Raw genomic sequence first — 18,230 nt, 5'->3', positions numbered from 1 at the left:
CCACACTAGAGGGAGGCGTGCCACTTAGGACCTTCAGGCGCAGCGAATAACATTGAAATTTGATTGAATTTACACTCGCCCAGTGTATCAACGGCCAATACGATTGTGGAGGGGAAGGGAGGAAGGTGGAGGGAGAATATTTCGCCAACTTTGTGCGAAACTAAGCGTTAGTTACCGGCTAGCTCTGAAAAGGGAAGTACGCATGTCTCATGAGCTCTCATTGCAATCTATTACTTTAGCTAGTACATATTACTCTTTAGTACAGTCATCATGGGTAGCAAAAAGAACAAAAGAACATCACAATGACAAAAAACAGCAGTTAAAGATGGCAAGCAGTCAAAGACGACTAAAGATCTCACCACCTCTCACTCCACCACCGCCCTCACCTGCACCTCTGTGACGGTGACAGAGGTAAAGGACAACATTAGACAAAACAATTCAAAGAGGAAGATTAAATCCAAAGAAGAAAGCAAGAGGAAAAAGATCAAGGATATACAGGAAGAAGAAAGAAGAAGGGACATCATATGATGCTGGAGGGGGTGCCCTACCAACATAGATTGGCGAGGGGAATCTGATGAGGAAAGAGAAGGCGCCCACTACTGGAAAATAAACCTCTTTCCAATGATTTAGATACCCTGAAGACCCCCAGCAGAGAGGTTTCATATGAAGAAACCGCCAAAGGTGCAAAAAAGCAAATTATATGATGTTGTCGTCTGTGCGTCGTCACTACTGTGACATACTTATACTTTAGTTTTTCAGTATTTAAAGTACTTATAATTAAAATATGTTGATAATTTTTACTGTACTTACTTATTATATAATAAGAATTAAGCCAAGAAAAAATCAGTCAAATTGGTGAAACTATAAGCAAGTTACAGATATATTCATATTTCAAGTTGCCATATCTCCGTTCGATATTTTTCTACTTTTTTTTAATCATAAAAAATCTAATATACATCAGATTTAGATGAAACTTATAGGGAATATTACTTTTAGTAACTGCTAGGGCCGATCGTTCGAATATTTTGAATAGGATGAAAGAGTTCGGAGTAATAATGGAAACAAGAGCAAATAAATTGTATTTTTCACGATTTTTGCCAGACATTAAAATTGAAATGCCTGTATGCAAAAGTATAAAGGAAATTGTTCAATTACTCAATGACCGGCCCTAGGTGTGCCTACTGACTAATCATAGCCAAAATATAAAACAGATTGGTCCACGTATTATGGTGCTGTGCACTTTAAAATGTCGCTACTGGTATGCATACATGTGTACATGTGTACATACATCATTCTGCTTCACCTAAAATGTAGGCAATATGGATACCTATTTACCTGAGAAGTTTCAGCTCTTTACTCTAAATATTTTAGAAAATGACCTCCAGGTGTCGCGTACCCCCTTAAAGGGGAATGTCCATTCAGCAGGGAAGGATGAAGGTAAGAGATAGGTGTGAGTGGAAAATGGTCGTGAATGGACTATAAATTTATATTGTACAAAGGTATTTCTTCTTGTATTCTCTATTTTCACTTATTGGGATTAGGAGGAAGTTGCCATTTAAATGAAACAATGGGGTCCTGCTGTGAATATTGTGTTTTGCTACACTGTTTCTGGCCTAGGTGTGTGGGGGGGGGGGGGTGCAGGGATGGCCCTTTATCCATAGGGAGCTAAAATAAGAGAAACAAGTGGGTGACAGATGGGAGTGGATTGGATTGGAGTGGATACATGCATGCCTTGGCTGGCTACTTCCCTTAACCACTTCCATACGATAATGCCTACGTAGGCGGCATGAGGAGCAAGTGGGTACTCGATGATGCCGACGTCGGCATCTTGATTATATTTATTGTAGTCGTACCTACGTAATTTCCATTCTCTCTAAACTGGCTTCATCAATTTTCTATGGTTATCAGGGAAGAAGCCTCTGGTTTATACATTTTAACTGGAAACCTGTGGTCCCTATAGTGAAAGCAATAGTTCTCAGGCCCTCCACTAGAGCTCTATAGGAAGAAACAATGGACTCGTGTCTGTGTAGTATTAATGTGAGTGTTAAAGTCAAATATGAAAATAAAGTTCTATGGACACTGAAAACTACTTACTGAAATCTACTAATATTACATACCTCTGCCTTATATCAACATTTACTTTATGCTTCTTTCTTTACAATACAATTTCTTTCCACAAATATACCTTGAAAAAATATCAAATAAGGCTGGAATATACAAAAAAAAATTAAAGTCAGACTCTGATACCAAGTTTTGCTTAATGCATAACCTGATATCAAATTCTGACTTTAAAATTTTCAATGACTTTTAAAATTTTGATAAATAAATAAAAGGCTACTGAAAATTACAGAAGCTGTACCTTTGCCAGAGCATTATACAACTCAATGGTGACATCAAAAACTTTGCGTGTTTGTTCAGTATTGAACCGCTGGAGGAATGGGCCCACAATATGGAATACCACAATAAGCTGCTCTTCAGACACCAGCAAGTTGATTAAACGTTCCTTTACCAACCTAGAAATCCAAAGATCCACAACACAATTATATACCATCCACTAACATCTCCCTTTTTTCTCAATATATATGCCATTTCCCAAAAGGTGGCTAGGTATAGGAAAAAAATATATTCAATAAAATTTCATTATAAAAATGTAAAAGAACAAGAAATGCCATCATCACTGTATAAGTGAAAACAGCTAATCAACTAACGTTGGAATACTGCCAACTTGTCCAAAAGCAGCATGATGCAAGAAGGAATGCACCAGGGCTAGTGTGAGGGCTACCGACGTGTCTGACATGGTGGGTGCAAGCATACTCATGTTCAGGAGAGTAAAAGGATCCAGGGAGCCAGGTACTGGGGCCACCAAGTCAGGTTTCTAGTATAAATAAACAATCAATTAGTCATGAAAAATATCTCCAAAATAGCCATACTACATTATTCCAATTCTTGTGGCTTTGTTCCTTAATACTTAACCAGAAAGATATCCCTTGAAATAAATCAATTTATCTTATCTATCCGTTAAAAATTATGATAAAATCTTGAAATGAGATTAACATTTTACCATGCAGAGGGGATTTATAATTTCTTCATTCCATTTCATTTTCCCCAGTGATGAACCTGTAGCAGTTTTGGTTCATCTTTGTATCTATCTACAAAACCCCATTCAAAATTTCTTTCCTCTCTGCATATTCTTGTATAATCATTTCTAGCTTGTCTGTAAGATTCCTTTGTTCTATTATTTCTTCTCTTTTTCCATTTTCCCCAAGTCATGTCCCAGGCTTTTTTAGCTATGTCACACCTTCTACTAAACTAGTCTTGTTTCTGCTTTTTCCTTCCACTAATCTTCAGTATATGTGTGTTCACACCCAGGTTGTAAATATTAAAAAATAATAATACATACATGCATACATATACCAAGGGTTTTTCCTTCTCATTTGGGATTTAGCCAAAGGCATAAATTCCCTCCCACCCATTTCATCCCCACATACTTCTAATCTTCAGTACATGTGTGTTCACACCCTGGTTATGAATAAAAAAAAAAGAATAAATAAATAAATAATAATAATACTATACATGCATACATATACCAAGGGTTTTTCCACCTCACAAGGGAGATAGCCAAAGGCATAAATTCACTCCTACCCATTTCATCCCCAATTACTCTCACATTCACTACCCCTCCCTCCCTCTTTTCTTGGCTCTTCCTGGATGAAGTATCATTCCTGCATCTCACCCACTGCCCTGGGTCAGAAGCAATGCAGCAAGACACAGCACATCTACAGCAAGGCCATTTCATTTAATCAGTGACCCCCCTCTCTGTGCCCTCGTGCAGAAAAAGAAAAGACAAAGAGAAATGCCTTTGGGCTGCATCAAAATATCATTCACACATACTCCCTCAACCCCTCACATACCCCCATGCATCACAGCATCATCTATACACAACCATTCTCACTCACCCCTATTTTCTGTATTTTCTTTTCCTCAACACACATTTCCCTCTTTTCCAAAGCTCTTTTTACCTCATTGATCCATCTCATCCTTGGTTGCCCCCTCATGTTCACTCCTTCCACCTCTGCCTTCCATACCTCTCTTACTAATCATTCTTCACTCATTCTTTCCATGTGTCCAAAACATCCCAACACTCTTTCATCAACCCCATCTCCCAACTCCCTTTTCACCCCTGCCCTCTTCCTCACCTCCTCATTTCTCACTTTATCCAGGCTAGCAACCCCTACCCATACTCCTCAGGCATTTCATCTCAAACACACTTGAACTTTCCCTCTCTCATGTTCCATGTTTCTGCCCCATACAGTGTTGTTGCCACTATCACCACTTTGTACAATCTCCTCTATGCATCCATTCCCAAATGTCTATTTCTCATTACATTTTTTAATTCACCAAAGCATTTACTTGCTTTTCTCCATCTACAATCTAGCTCCACTTCTGCTACTCCCTTTCCTACTACATCCACCCTGAAGTACTATCATCTCATCCAGAGTGTTCCATACATCCACCATTCTGTGGGGAAAGCTGTTCTTTTTCAGGTCTCTTCTATAAATGTCCTTTTTGAATTTCTTTCTATGTCCTCTTGTATTTCTCGTATCCCATTTTAGTAAGTCTTCTCTATCAAGGACTTCCGTGACTCTCATGATTCTATAGATGGTCAACAAGTCTCCTCTTTCTCTTCTTTGTTCCAGGGTCAGTAACTCTAGTTCTGTGAGTATCTCTTCATATGACAGTTCTGAAAGTGTTTGGGCTATCTTCGTAGCTGCTCTTTGGATTATTTCAATTTTCCTTATATTCTTTTTGGTTCTGGATAACCAGTGTCGTTGCATACTCCAGTCTTAGTCTTATCAGTGTGACTAGTATTTTCTTCACCATTTCTTCGTCCAAGTAAGTAAATGCCACTTTTATTGACCTTGGCAAGTTGTAGGTTTCTCCGACAATTTTGTTTATCTGTTTATCAGGGGACATGTCCTTTGTGATGATAACTCCCAGGTCTTTTTCAAATCCCACTTCCTTTACATCCTTTTCACCAATTTAATATTGTCCTGATATCCTCTTTTTACTTTTTCCAAATTTCATTACAGTACATTTCTTGACTTGCCACTTCTGACTCCATTCCCAAACTCTGTTCAGATCTCTCTGCAGCGACTCACAGTTTTTTTCAGTTCTCACTTTCTCAACAATTTTGCATCATCAGCAAAGAAGTTCATGTAACTGTCCACACCCTTGTCCATGTCATTCATATAAACAACAAACATTATTGGAGCCAGTACCAATCATTATGGAACTCCACTAATCACCTCTTCCCAAGCAGAACCTTTATCTCTGGGCACTACTCTCATTTTTTTTCATGCAGGAAATTGTCCATCCATTCCAGTAGTTTACCTTGTACCTCTTCTATGGTTTTCAGTTTTACTAATAGTTTTCTATGTAGCACTATACCAAAAACTTTTTGTAGATCTAGGAAAGCACAATCATACTATCCATCCCTTTCCTGTATTATATTTAATACAGGTAAATGTCGACTTACGATGGCATTAGGTTTCGATAGAGCCATCGTAAGACGATCTCATCGTAAGTCGATCCCCACTCTGTTCCGTGGTCACTGTACCTAGCCTACCTGTATATTAACCACCAGAGATACTGAATATAGCCTATTAAACATGTACAGTAGTTTAATTATTTTTATCCTTTTTACCATATTCAAACACTATAATATGTATTTTCAGTACGGAACTTAAATCTCGCGGGCAGCAGCCAATGCCAGCCGTACGACGTGACGTAATAATACTCGCATCATAAAATATAGTCACCGCTTTTATCGATCGTTCTCTCTTTCACCCGCGAATTTTGAAAACCACAGAGAATGGGATTTAGGGCACATTTGAGAGAATGTAAAAACACGGGCGACTACAATAAATATAATCAAGACGCCGATATGGCAGCGTCGCGAATCCACTTGCTCCTCATGACGCCTACGTGTGCGGCACCGTATGGAAGGGGTTAAATTATCATATCGTCGTCGTCGTCGTCGTCATCGTAAAGTCGAACAATCGTAAGTCGCGGCCATCGTAAGTCGACGTTTACCTGTAGTCTTAAAAGCAGATCAGATTTGTGACACATGATCTTCCCTGTCTGAATCCAAATTGTCTAGGGTTTAGTATATTGTTCTCTTCCAGATGTTTTGTCCATCTATTTTTGATAACTTTTTCACAAATTTTGGTTACAGTACTTGTAAAGGAAACCAGTCTGTAATTTGTTGGGTCTTCCTTGTTACCTCCTTTATATATTGGTACTATGTTGGCCTTTTTCCAGTCTTTTGGTATTTTTTCTTCTTTAAGTGAACATCTTATATATTTTGCCTACCACTTTACACTCTTTTAGTATCCAGTTTGCAATTCCATCTGGGCCTTGCAATTTCCTGACATCAAGGCCTGTGATTTGATCCATTATTTCAGCTTGTGTTGCTATTATTTCCCCCATATGCAGGGATTTCCCTTCTAGCCCTTCATCCCAGTGCCATACTTTTTCTCTAGTGAAAAACGATTTGAAATGTTTTTATATCTTCTGCGTATTCCATGTTCCCCTGGCATTGTTTCTCTATTTCATTTTTTTTTTTTTTTTTTTTAATTTACCATTCACATATCTATAAAATAGTTTTGGTTGATCCTTACATTTTTCTGTTATGCCTTTTTCATAATTTATTTTTTCTTCCCTGCATATCTTTACATATTCATTCCTTTCACTGATAATATTATTTGCCACTTTCAACAATTTTTCTCATTTTTCCATCTTTTTTCAAGTCTTGGACATATCAGGGTTTCAATGAGTTTTCATCATCTCTTCATCCATATAATGGAATGACACTTTAATCTTCTGCAGTAGTCCATGTCTTTCCCACAATCCTATTGATTTGACTGTCTGGTGACAGATTGCCTTTTATCAACACTCCGAAGTCTTTCTCCTTTTTAACTTTCATAACATGTTCCCTTCCCAAGGAATAGTTTAAGGATGTCCTTTTGCCACTATTGCCCATTTCCTGTACTTTGCATTTTTTAATATTGAACTTAATTTCATATATTTGGCTCCATGCAAAAATAATATCTAGATAATTTTGCAATTTTCTACCATCCTCCTCAATTTTCACTCTTCCCATAATTTTTGCATCAGTTGCAAACATGTTGTTATAGGTTGTTGTTCCTTTCATCATGTCATTAACACAGACAAGAAGTATTATTGGTGCAAGCATTAAACATTGTGGTATTCCACTAGTTACTGCTCTCAAGCTTGACATCTTATCCTTTACTACACCTTTATATATCTTTCCTTCAAAAAGTCTTTCATCCATTCTCATAGATTACTACTCAGTCCTTGAATATGCTCCAATTTCCATCTATTTTTGATAACTTTTTCACAAATTTTGGCTGCAGTACTTGTAAGGGTCTGTAATTTGTTGGGTCTTCCTTGTTACCTCCTTTACATATTAGTATGATGCTGGCCTTTTTCCAGTCTTCTGGTATTTTTCCTTCTTTAAGTAATCATCTTATATATTTTGCCTACCAATTCTTTACACTCCTTTAGTATCCAGTTTGCAATTCCATCTGGGCTGTGCAATTTTCTAACATCAAGGCATGTTATTTGATCCATTATTTCAGCTCATGTTGCTACTATTTCCCCTCTATGGAGGATTTCACTTCTCACCCTTCATCCCACTGCCATACTTTTTCTCTAGTGAAAACCAATTTGAAATGCTTACTCATGACTTCAGCCATTTCTATATTTCCATGTTCCCCTGGCATTGTTTCTCTATTTCATGCTTGTTTTTCAATTGATCATTCATATATCTAAAGAATAGTTTTGGTTGATCCTTACATTTTTCTATTATGTCTTTTTCATAATTTATTTTTTCTTCACTACATATTTTAATATATTCATTCCTTTCATTGATATATATTTCCCACTTTCTAGGATTTTTCTCTCTTTTCCAAACTTTTTTTTTTATTACTATTATTATTATTATTTTATTTTATTTTTTTTTTCCTCGCCACACTTTCTGTTAAACCAGCACTTATTATACTGGTTTTCCTGTTTTTGTCTTGGTACATATTCATCCACCCCTTCATTATAGATTTCCTTCAGAATCTTCCATTTCTTTTCCACTTGCATATCTTCATTGTATTTACCCAGTTGTATCTTACAGGAAGGGGAGCTATGCTCATGATGTCCTGCCTTTGTATCTCGCAGTATCTAGTTTGCTCTTAAATTTGTGTAATGTTTTTGCCCACACTATTGTTTCGTCCAGTTGGTTCCAAGTGTCCACCACTGTGTGGAAAACTGTTTTTCTTCAGATCTCTTCTATAACTATCCTTTTTGAGTTCCTTTCCATGTCTTCTTGTGTTTCTCTTGTCTTAATTTAGTAAGTCTTCTCTATCAATTATTTCCATGCCTTTCATGATTCTACAGATGGTCAATAGGTTGCATCTCTCTCTTCTTTGTTCCAAAGTTGGTAATTTCACTTTAACCAGTCTCTCTTCATATGACAAGTTTGAAAGTGCTGGGGCCATTTTCATGGTTGTTCTCTGTATTCTTTAAATTTTCTTTATATTCTTTTTTGTACTGGGTGACCATAATGTCACAGCATACTCCAGTCTAGGTCTTATTAATGTGATTAATATTTTTCTAATCATTTCTTCATCCAAATAGGTAAACACCACTTTTATTGATTTTAGTAAGTTATTGGATTCTCCCACAATTTTGTTTGTTTATAAGAGCACATGTCATTTCAGATAATTACTCTTAGGTCTTTTTCAGATCCCACTTTCTCAGTGACTTGCGACACTGCCTCTGACCCAGGGCAGTGGACAAGGTGCAGGGATGACCTGTCATCCAGGAGGTGCTAAGATGGAAGGGAGGGTGGAGGGGAGTGGAGTGTATTTAGGGATGGAATGGGTGGGAATGATTTTATGCCTTTTTCTTTTTGGCTACCTCCCTTGAAAAGGCCTTGGTATATGTATGTATGTATGTACTTTCTCAGGAGTGAAGAGGGGACAAGGGAGAGAAGGGGTGGCTATACTAGTAAGTGAAGAGATAAATAAGCGGGTAGTGGAGTGGAAAGAGGTTTCATCAAGGTTGATGTGGATGAAGGTGAAGCTGAAAAGGGAGATGTGGGTTTTTGTAAGTGCGTATGGGCCTCGTAGTGAGAAGAGTGTAGGGTAGATATAAATGGGTAAATATAAATGAGTGCATAGAGGGATTAGGGAGAAATGTCAATGTAGTTGTATTGGGAGACCTTAATGCTAGGGTAGGATATGAACCAATAGACGGAGTGATTGAGAAGTATGGAGTTCCAGGTAAAAATCATAGTGGAGAATTGATGGTGGAGATGTGTCTTTAAAGACACTTGATGATAGCAAATACAGTGTTTAAGAAGAAAGTCAAGCATAAGTACACATGGGAGAGGGTGGTGGATGGAAGGGTGGCAGATAGAGCATTAATGGACTATATAGTGGTGACCAGGAGTATGGTAGGAAGAGTTAAGGATGTACATGTTCTAAGGGGAGAGACTGGGGGAATATCAGATAAATTTCTGCTGGAAGGTAAATTGAGAGTGGAGAATAGGTGGAGAAAGAGGAAAAGGGTAGAATGTAGGAAGGTACTTAGAGTGAACTGCTTAAATGAGAAAAAAAAAAGGAGAATGAGTATAAGAAGTAGCTGAGAGAGGAGTGGGAGGGAGTGAAGAATAGAGTAGAACTAGGAGAGGAGGATGAATGGGGATGGTTCAAGGAGGGAGTCAATAGGTGTGCAAAGATGGTGTGTGGAACAAGGAGGGCAGGAGGAAATAGAAGGAAGGGTAATGGGTGGTGGAATGAGGAAGCAAAAAAAGGTGTAGAAGAGAAGAAGCAGGCATTCATAGATTGGCTACAAATTAGGACAAGGGAATTGTATGAGAGGTACAAAGTAAAGAGAAAGGAAGTTAAGCATAAGATAAAGAAAGCAAAAAGGAGAGCAGATGTGAAATGGGGTAAGAGTAAGACAGAAAATATTGAAAGAAATAAAAAGATGTTATGGAAGGAAATCAAAAGAGAAAGAGTAGGCAAATCAAGTAGAGAAGAAAAGGTAAAAGGTGCAGATGAAGAAATGTTAATAGAAGCAGTGAGAGGAAGGTATTTTAGAGAGTTGCTAAATGTGAAGGAGGATAGGGAGGGAAAGGTAGTTGCAGTGGGAAGCACTAGGAAAATGAGAGTAATGAGTGAGGAAAATGGAGGAGAAATAAGGAAGGATGAAGTGAAAGCAGCTGTTAAGATGATGAGAGCAGGTAAGACACCTGGTCTGGATGGATGCCATGCAGAATGTCTGAAAAAAGGAGGTACAATTATGGTGGACTGGCTGGTGAGGTTATTTAATGTTTGCTGGAGAGAGGGTAGAGTGCCGGAGGACTGGAGGAGTGCCTGTATAGTTCCGCTTTACAAGGGAAAGAGGGACAAGTGTGAGTGTAGTAGTTTCAGAGGGATCAGCTTGTTGAGTGTAGTTGGGAAGTCTTATGGGAGGGTCTTGATTGAGAGGATTAGGAGAGGAACAGAGGGAGTAATTGGTGAGGAACAGTGTGGGTTTAGGACAGGTAGGGGTTGTGTAGATCAGATTTTTGTGGTAAGACAGATATGTGAGAAAGCTATAGGAAAAGGTAAGGACGTTTTGGGGGTTTTTATGGATCTGGAAAAGGCTTACCATAGGGTAGACAGGAAGGCACCGTGGGAGGTACTGCAGATATATGGGATAGGAGGAAAGCTGTTAAGAGCAGTCATGAGTTTTTATGAGAGTAGTAGAGTTTGTGTTTGGATTAAAATGGAGAGAGTGAATGGTTTGAGGTAAAGGTGGGACTTCATCAGGGATGTGTTATGTCACCCTGGCTGTTCAATCTTTACATGGATGGGGTGGTGTGAGAGGTGAATGCAAGGGTATTGGGTCAGGGGTTGGAGATGAATAGAAAATGGAGAAAAGTGGGAGGTGAGCCATTTATTGTTTGCTGACAACACTGCACTTGTTGCAGGATCAGAGGAGGGATTGAGGAAGTTGGTGACAGCTTGAGAAGGTTTGTGAAAGAAGGAAGCTGAAGATAAATGTGGGCAAAAGTAAGGTGATGAGATGTACAAGGGGAGAGAGTGACAGCAGGCTGGAAGTGAGCATTAAGGGTGAAAGACTGGAGGAAGTGGTGGGGGAAAAGAATACTGCCACCAAGTATTCCCACTTGGATAGTAAGAGGCAAGAAGAAAGGTATGGGGATTGGGACTAGGCATCCTTCTCCTTGTAGCCCCACAGGGCACATTCCTAAAAGAAAAAGCAAAGGCATAAGAGGGTCTGGGAGTTTTCCGTCCAACACCCTAAGGTTTGAGTCTTTTAATGTGCGTGGATGTGGTAGAGGAGAGTAAAAGGGAAGAGATAGGTAGTATGTATGTGAGAAGAAAGATGGATGCGTTGGCTTTGAGTGAAACTAAGTTGAAAGGGAAGGGTGAGTGTAAGTTTGGGAGTGTAAGTGGGAGGTTATCAGGAGTGAAGAGAGGGCGAGGGAGGGAAGGGGTGGCTATTCTAGTAAGTGAAGAGATAGGTAAACATGTAGTGGAATGAAAGGAGGTTTCCTCAAGGATAATGTGGATGAAGGTGAAACTGGGAAAGGAGATGTGGGTCGTAAGTGCATATGGGCCTGGTAGTGAGAAGAGTGTAGAAGAAAGGGAGGCTTTTTGGATAGATTTAAATGAGTGCATAGAGGATTTAGGGAGAAATATCAATGTCAAGTACTGGGAGACCTTAATGCTAGGGTACGAAATGATCCAATTGATGGAGTGGTTGGGAAATGTGGAGTTCCAGGAAAGAATCATAGTGGAGAGTTGATGATGGAAATGTGTCTAGAAAGAGAGTTGATGATAGCAAATACAGTGTTTCAGAAGAAAGTCAAGCATAAGTACACATGGGAGAGGGTGGTGGAGGAAAGGGTGGTAGAGCGTTGATGGACTATGTAGTGGTAAATAGGATTATGATAGGAAGAGTTAAGGATGTACATGTGCTAAGGGGAGAGGGTGGGGGAATATCAGATCATTTTTTGGTGGAAGGTAAGTTGAGAGTGGAGGATAGATGGAGGAAGAGGAAAGGGACAAAAGGTAGGGAGTTGCATAGAGTGAACTCGTTAAATGAAAAGGAAAAGGAAAAGGAGAAGGAGAATAGAAGCAGCTGAAAGAGGAGTGGGAGGGAGTGAAGGATAGAGTAGAGCTAGGTGTGGAGGAGGAATGGGGATGGTTCAAGGAGGGAGTCACAAAGTGTGCAAAGATGGTGTGTGGAACAAGAAGGACAGGAGGAAATAGAAGAAAGGGTAGTGAATGGTGGGATGAGGAAACAAAGAATGTTGTAGAAGAGAAGAAGTGAGCTTTCACAGATTTACAAAATAGGATGAGGGAGTCATATGAGAGGTACAAAGAAAAGAAAAGAGAAGTAAATCAAAAGGTAAAGGAGGCAAAGAGGAGAGCAGATGTGAAATGGGGTAAGAGTATGACAGAAAATTTTGAAAGTGATAAAAAGATGTTTTGGAAAGAAATTAAGAGAGGAAGAGGAGGCGAATCAAGTAGAGAAGAAAAGGTAAAAGGTGCAGATGGAGAGATAATAATGGAAGAGAAGGCAGTAAGGGGAAGATGGGCAGAATATTTTAGGGAGTTGCTAAATGTGAAGGAGGATAGGGAGGGAAAGGTAGCTGCAGTGGGAAATGCTAAGAAAATGACCGTGATGAGTGAGGAAAATGGAGGAGAAATAAGGAAGGATGAAGTGAAAACAGTTGTTAAGATGATGAAAGCAGGTAAGGTACAGTGATGGTGGACTGGCTGGTGAGGTTATTTAATGTTTGCTGGAGAGAGAGGGTAGAGTGCTGGAGGACTGGAGGAGTGCCTGTATAGTTCCACTTTACAAGGGAAAGAGGGACAAGTGTGAATGTAGTAGTTTCAGAGGGATTAGCTTGTTAAGTGTAGTTGGGAAGGCTTATGGGAGGATCTTGATTGAGAGGATTAGGAGAGGAACAGGGAGTAATTGGTGAGGAACAGTGTGGTTTTAGGACAGGTAGAGGTTGTGTAGATCAGATTTTTGTGGTAAGACAGATATGTGAGAAAGCTATAGGAAAGGGGAAGGATGTTTTTTGGGCCTTTATGGACCTGGAAAAGGCTTACGACAGGGTAGACAGAAAGGCACTGTGGGAGGTTTTGCGGATATACGGGATAGGAAGAAAGCTTCTAGGAGCTGTCAAGAGTTTTTATGAGAGTAGTAGAGCTTGTGTCAGGATTAGAAATGGAGAGAGTGAGTGGTTCGAGGTAAAGGTGGGGCTTCGTCAGGTATGCATTATGTCACCCTGGCTGTTCAACTTATACATGGATGGGGTAGTGCGAGAGGTAAATGCAAGGGTAGTGGGTCAGGGATTGGATATGGTTAAAGAAAATGGAGAAAAGTGGGAGGTGAGCCAGCTGTTGTTTGCGGACGACACTGCGCTTGTGGCAGGATCGGAGGAGGGATTGAGGAAGTTGGTGACAGAGTTTGGGAGAGTGTGTGACAGAAGAAAGCTGAAGATAAATGTGGGTAAAAGTAAGGTGATGAGATGTACAAGGAGTGAAAGTGGCACTAGTCTGGAAGTGAGCATTGAGGGAGAGCAACTGGAGGAAGTGGATAGTTTTAGATACTTGGGTGCAAATGTGGCAGGAAAAGGTGGAGTGAAGGTGGAGGTAGAATGTAGATTGAGAGAAGCGAGTAAATGCCTTGGTGGATTGAAGAGTGTAATGAGGAATAGACATTTGGGAATGGATGCTAAGAGGAGACTATATAAAGGAGTGATTGTACCAACAGCACTGTATGGGGCAGAAACATGGAACATAAGAGAGGAAGAGAGAAGGAGTTTGAATGTGTTTGAGATGAGGTGTCTGAGAAGTATGATGGGGGTTACTAGGCTGGATAGAGTGAGAAATGAGGAGGTGAAGAGGAGAACAGGGGTGGAAAGGGGGTTGGGAGATAGGGTTGATGAAAGAATATTAGGATGGTTTGGACACATGGAAAGAATGAGTGAAGAAAGACTAGTAAAAGAGGTATGGAAGGCAGATGTGGAGGGAGTGAACATGAGGGGACGTCCTAGGATGAGGTGGATGGATGGGGTGAAGGGGGCTTTGGGGAAGAGGGGAATGTCTGTTGAAGAAGGACGGGAGAGGACAGGAGACAGGGGTGAATGGAGAATGGTTGTATATGGATGATGTTGTGATGCATGAGGTGGAATGGGCGGGGAGATAGGGGGTGATGTAGTATGTGTGAGCAAAATTGGACACAGCCCGAAGGCGAAGGGATTTCTCCCAGTCTTCTCCTTTATGCATGGGGGGTTGCCAATTTAATGAAGCGGCCTTGCTGTGGATGTGCTGTGTCTTGCAACACTGCTTCTGACCCAGGGCAGTGGACAAGGTGCAGGGATGACCCGTCATCCAGGAGGTGCTAAGATGAGAGGGAGGGTGGAGGGGTGTGGAGTGTATTCAGGGATGGAATGGGTGGGAATGATTTTATGCCTTTTCCTTTTTGGCTATTCCCTTGTAAGGGGGAAAAAGCCTTGGTATATGTATGTATGTATGGGTGCGAATGTGGCAGGAAAGGGAGGAGTGGGGGTGGAGATAGAATGTAGATTGAGAGAAATGAGTAAATGCCTTGGTGGATTAAAAAGTGTAATGAGAAATAGACATTTGGGAATGGATACTAAGAGGAGATTGCATGAAGGAGTGATTGTGCCGACAGCACTGTATGAGGCAGAAACATGGAACATAAGAGAGGAAGAGAGCAGTTTGAATGTGTTTGAGATGAGGTGTCTGAGAAGTATGATGGGGGTTACTAGGCTGGATAGTGTTTTGCCAATATTGCTCCTTTCCAGTACTTTGCATTTTTTATTATTGAAATTAATTTCCCATTTTTGGCTCCATGCAAAAATAGTGCTTAGATCTTTTTGAAATAATTTATAGTCCTCCTTGTTTTTCACTCTTCTCACAATTTTTGCATTATCTGTAAACATGTTGGCATAGATTGCTGTACCTTCCATCATGTTATTAAAATAAACAAGAAACATTAATGGTGCAAGCACTGAATCTTTTGGAACTTTCTTCATTACTACTTTCAATCTTGCCATCTTATCCTTTATTAATGTCCTCACATATCCTCCCTTCAAAAAATCTTTCATCAATTCTAGCAGTTTGCCTCTCAGTCCTCCAATGTGCACCAACTTCTACATAATTCTACTATGAGGTACTTTATGAAAAGCATTCTCTAGGTCAAGGTACACTCAGGCCACCCACACTTCTCTCTATACCCCTGTAATTCATATACTCTTTTTCTAATAGTTTGAACACAAATACCTACCTGGAGCATTTCCTCTATGCGATCATGGATAACAATCCAATAAGGTTCAGGTAGCCATGTTAAGATGAGTCCCACTGCATTAATCCACTCCTCCAGCTCTTCCGGTGGAATATCACAATATCTATTTTCAAAGGAATAAAGTTTTAGTGATTTGTCAGCAAAGACAATGAAACTGGCATAAAATATATCAACCCTCTCACCTGCCAATGACACATAATATATTAAAATATTCTGTAAAGTTTCTGTTTTTTAATATTTATTCTATGTTATCTATATACCACTTCCATCCACCATCCTTCTTTCCCTCTCATCTTGGCTCCTTGTGGATGAAGGGTCATCCCTGTCTCCTGCCCAATTCCCGGGTCAGAAGCAATGCAGCAAGAAACAGTATATCCATAGCAACGCTGCCTCACTCAATCAGCAACCCCTTCTCTCTATCCCCTCATGTGGTAAATATAAAAGATGGAGAGAAATCCCTTTGGCCCATGTCAAAGTATCATCCATATACAATCATTCTCCACTTACCCCTATCTCCTGCCTTCTCCCTTCCTTATTCAACAGTCATTCCCGACTTGCTCAAAGCCCCTTTCACCCCATCCATCCATCACATTATCTCATTCCATCCACCTCTGCCTTCTACATATAAAATGAGTACATACATATACATATACTAAAGTTTTTTTTTCCTCTATGAGGGAGGCAACCAAAAAATAAAGGTATAAAAACCACTTCCACCCATTCCATCCCCAACATACTCCACTCCCATCCACCGCCCTTATCTTGGCACCTCCTGGATGATGGGTCATCCCTGTATCTTGTCCACTGCCCAGGGTCTGAAGCAGTGTCACAAGAAACAGCACATCCACAGCAAGGCTGCTTCATTGAATCGGCAACACCCCCTCTCCATCCCCTCATGCAGAAAAGGAGATGGGGAAAAATCCCTTTGGGCTGCATCATTTTATTTCTCATACATACTCCCCTCATCCCCCATCCCCCACCCACTCCAACTCATGCATCACAGCATCATCTATAGTTCTATACACAACAATTCTCCATTCAGCCCATCTTCTATCCTCTCCCGTCCTTCCTCCACAGACATTCCCCTCTTTCTCAATGACCCTTTTACCCCCATCCATCCATCTCATCCTAGGTCGCCCCCTCATATTCACTCCTTCCAGCTCTGCCTTCCCCACTTCTTTTACTAATCTTTCTTCACTCATCCTTTCTATGTGTCCAAACCACCCAAATACTCTTTCATCAACCCTATCTCCAGCTCCCTTTCCACCCCCATTCTCCTCCTCACCCCCTCATTTCTCACTCTATCCAGCCTAGTAACCCCTATCATACTTCTCAGGCACCTCATCTCAAACACATTCAAACTCCTCCTCTCTTATGTTCCATGTTTCTGCCCTGTACAATGCTGTCAGCACAATCACTCTTTTAAGAATAAACTTGATGCAGAAAGACAAAAAGACAGGTCACTACAAGCACAGCTCCCTTCCTGTATAATATAACTAGGTAAACTAGGTACATACAATCTCTTCTTAGCATCCATTCCCAAGTGCCTATTTCTTATTACACTTTTTAATCCCCCAAGGCATTTATTTGCTTCTCTCAATCTACATTCTACCTCCATGCCCTTTCCTGCTACATTTGCATACAAGTATCTAAAACTATCCACTTCCTCCAGCCTCTCTCCCTTAATACTCACTTCCAATCTGCTGCCACTTCCTCCATTGTACAGCTCATCACCTTACATTTACCCACATTTATCTTCACCTTCCTTCTTTTGCACACCTTCCTAATCTTTGTCACTTCCTCAATCCCTCCTCTGATCCTGCTACAAGTGCAGTGTCATCAGCAAACAACAACTGGCTTATCTCTGACTTTTCTCCATCTTCTTTAACCATCTCCAATCCCTGACCTACTAACCTTGCATTTACCTCTTGCACCACCCCATCCATGTATAAATTGATCAGCTTGAGCATTATAACACATCCATGATAAAGTCCCACCTTTACCTCAAACCGCTCACTCTCTCTATTTCTAATCCTAACACAAACTCTACTGTTGTAAAAACTCTTGACAGCTCTTAACCTCTTCAGTACGGGCCAAAATCTCGCGGGCAGCATTAGCTGCCAGACGTACGATGTGTCGTAATAATACTCGCATCATAAAATATAGTCACCGCTTATATCGATCGTTCTCTCTTTCACCCGTGAATTTTGATAACCAAAGAAAATGTGATGAAGACAGTTTAGAGAGTGTCATTACGCAGGGGCAACTACAATAAATATAATCAAGACGCCGATATGGCAGCCTCGCGTATCCACTTGCTCCTCATGCCGCCTATGTATGCGGCACTGTATGGAAGGGGTTAACAGCTTTCCTCCTATCCCATATATCTGCCTTCCTGTCTACCCTGTCATAAGCCTTCTCCAGATCCATTAAAGCCTAAAAAACATCCTTACCTTTTCCTATAGCTCTCTCATATATCTTACCACAAAAATCTGATCTACACAACTCCTTCCTGTCCTAAACCCACACTGTTCATCACCAATTACTCTCTTCCTCTCCTATTCCTCTCAATCAAGACCCTTCCATAAGCCTTCCCAACTACACTTAATAAGCTGATCCCTCTGAAACTACTACACTCACATTTGTCCCCTTTTCCCTTGTAAAGTGGAACTATACAGACATTTCTCCAGTCCTCTGGCTCTTGAACAAACATTAAATAATCTCACCAGACAGTCCACCATCACTGTACCTCCTTTTTCCAGACATTCTTCATGGCATCCATCTAACCCAGGTCCCTT

The 18,230-nt window shown here is 40.4% G+C and overlaps 1 protein-coding gene across 1 annotated transcript in view; it reads right to left on the bottom strand.

Annotated features, from left to right (window-relative positions):
- The window catches only part of MED23 (mediator complex subunit 23), a 365,264-nt gene that overhangs the window by 11,959 nt on the left and 335,075 nt on the right, over positions 1-18,230 (bottom strand). Inside the window, exons 24-26 of the mRNA XM_076210243.1 lie at positions 15,415-15,535; positions 2,709-2,875; positions 2,360-2,513 (exon numbers count right to left, since the gene is read on the bottom strand). Coding sequence (XP_076066358.1) covers positions 2,360-2,513; positions 2,709-2,875; positions 15,415-15,535 — 442 coding nt within the window. The remainder of the gene's footprint in view (positions 1-2,359; positions 2,514-2,708; positions 2,876-15,414; positions 15,536-18,230) is intronic.

This window comes from Oratosquilla oratoria, chromosome 27 (genome assembly GCF_046742065.1).
Source record: "Oratosquilla oratoria isolate Oo_2021 chromosome 27, ASM4674206v1, whole genome shotgun sequence".
NCBI lineage: Eukaryota > Metazoa > Arthropoda > Malacostraca > Stomatopoda > Squillidae > Oratosquilla > Oratosquilla oratoria.
The sequence above is the reverse complement of the archived record's forward strand: the minus strand, read 5'-3'. Positions and strand labels throughout refer to the sequence as shown.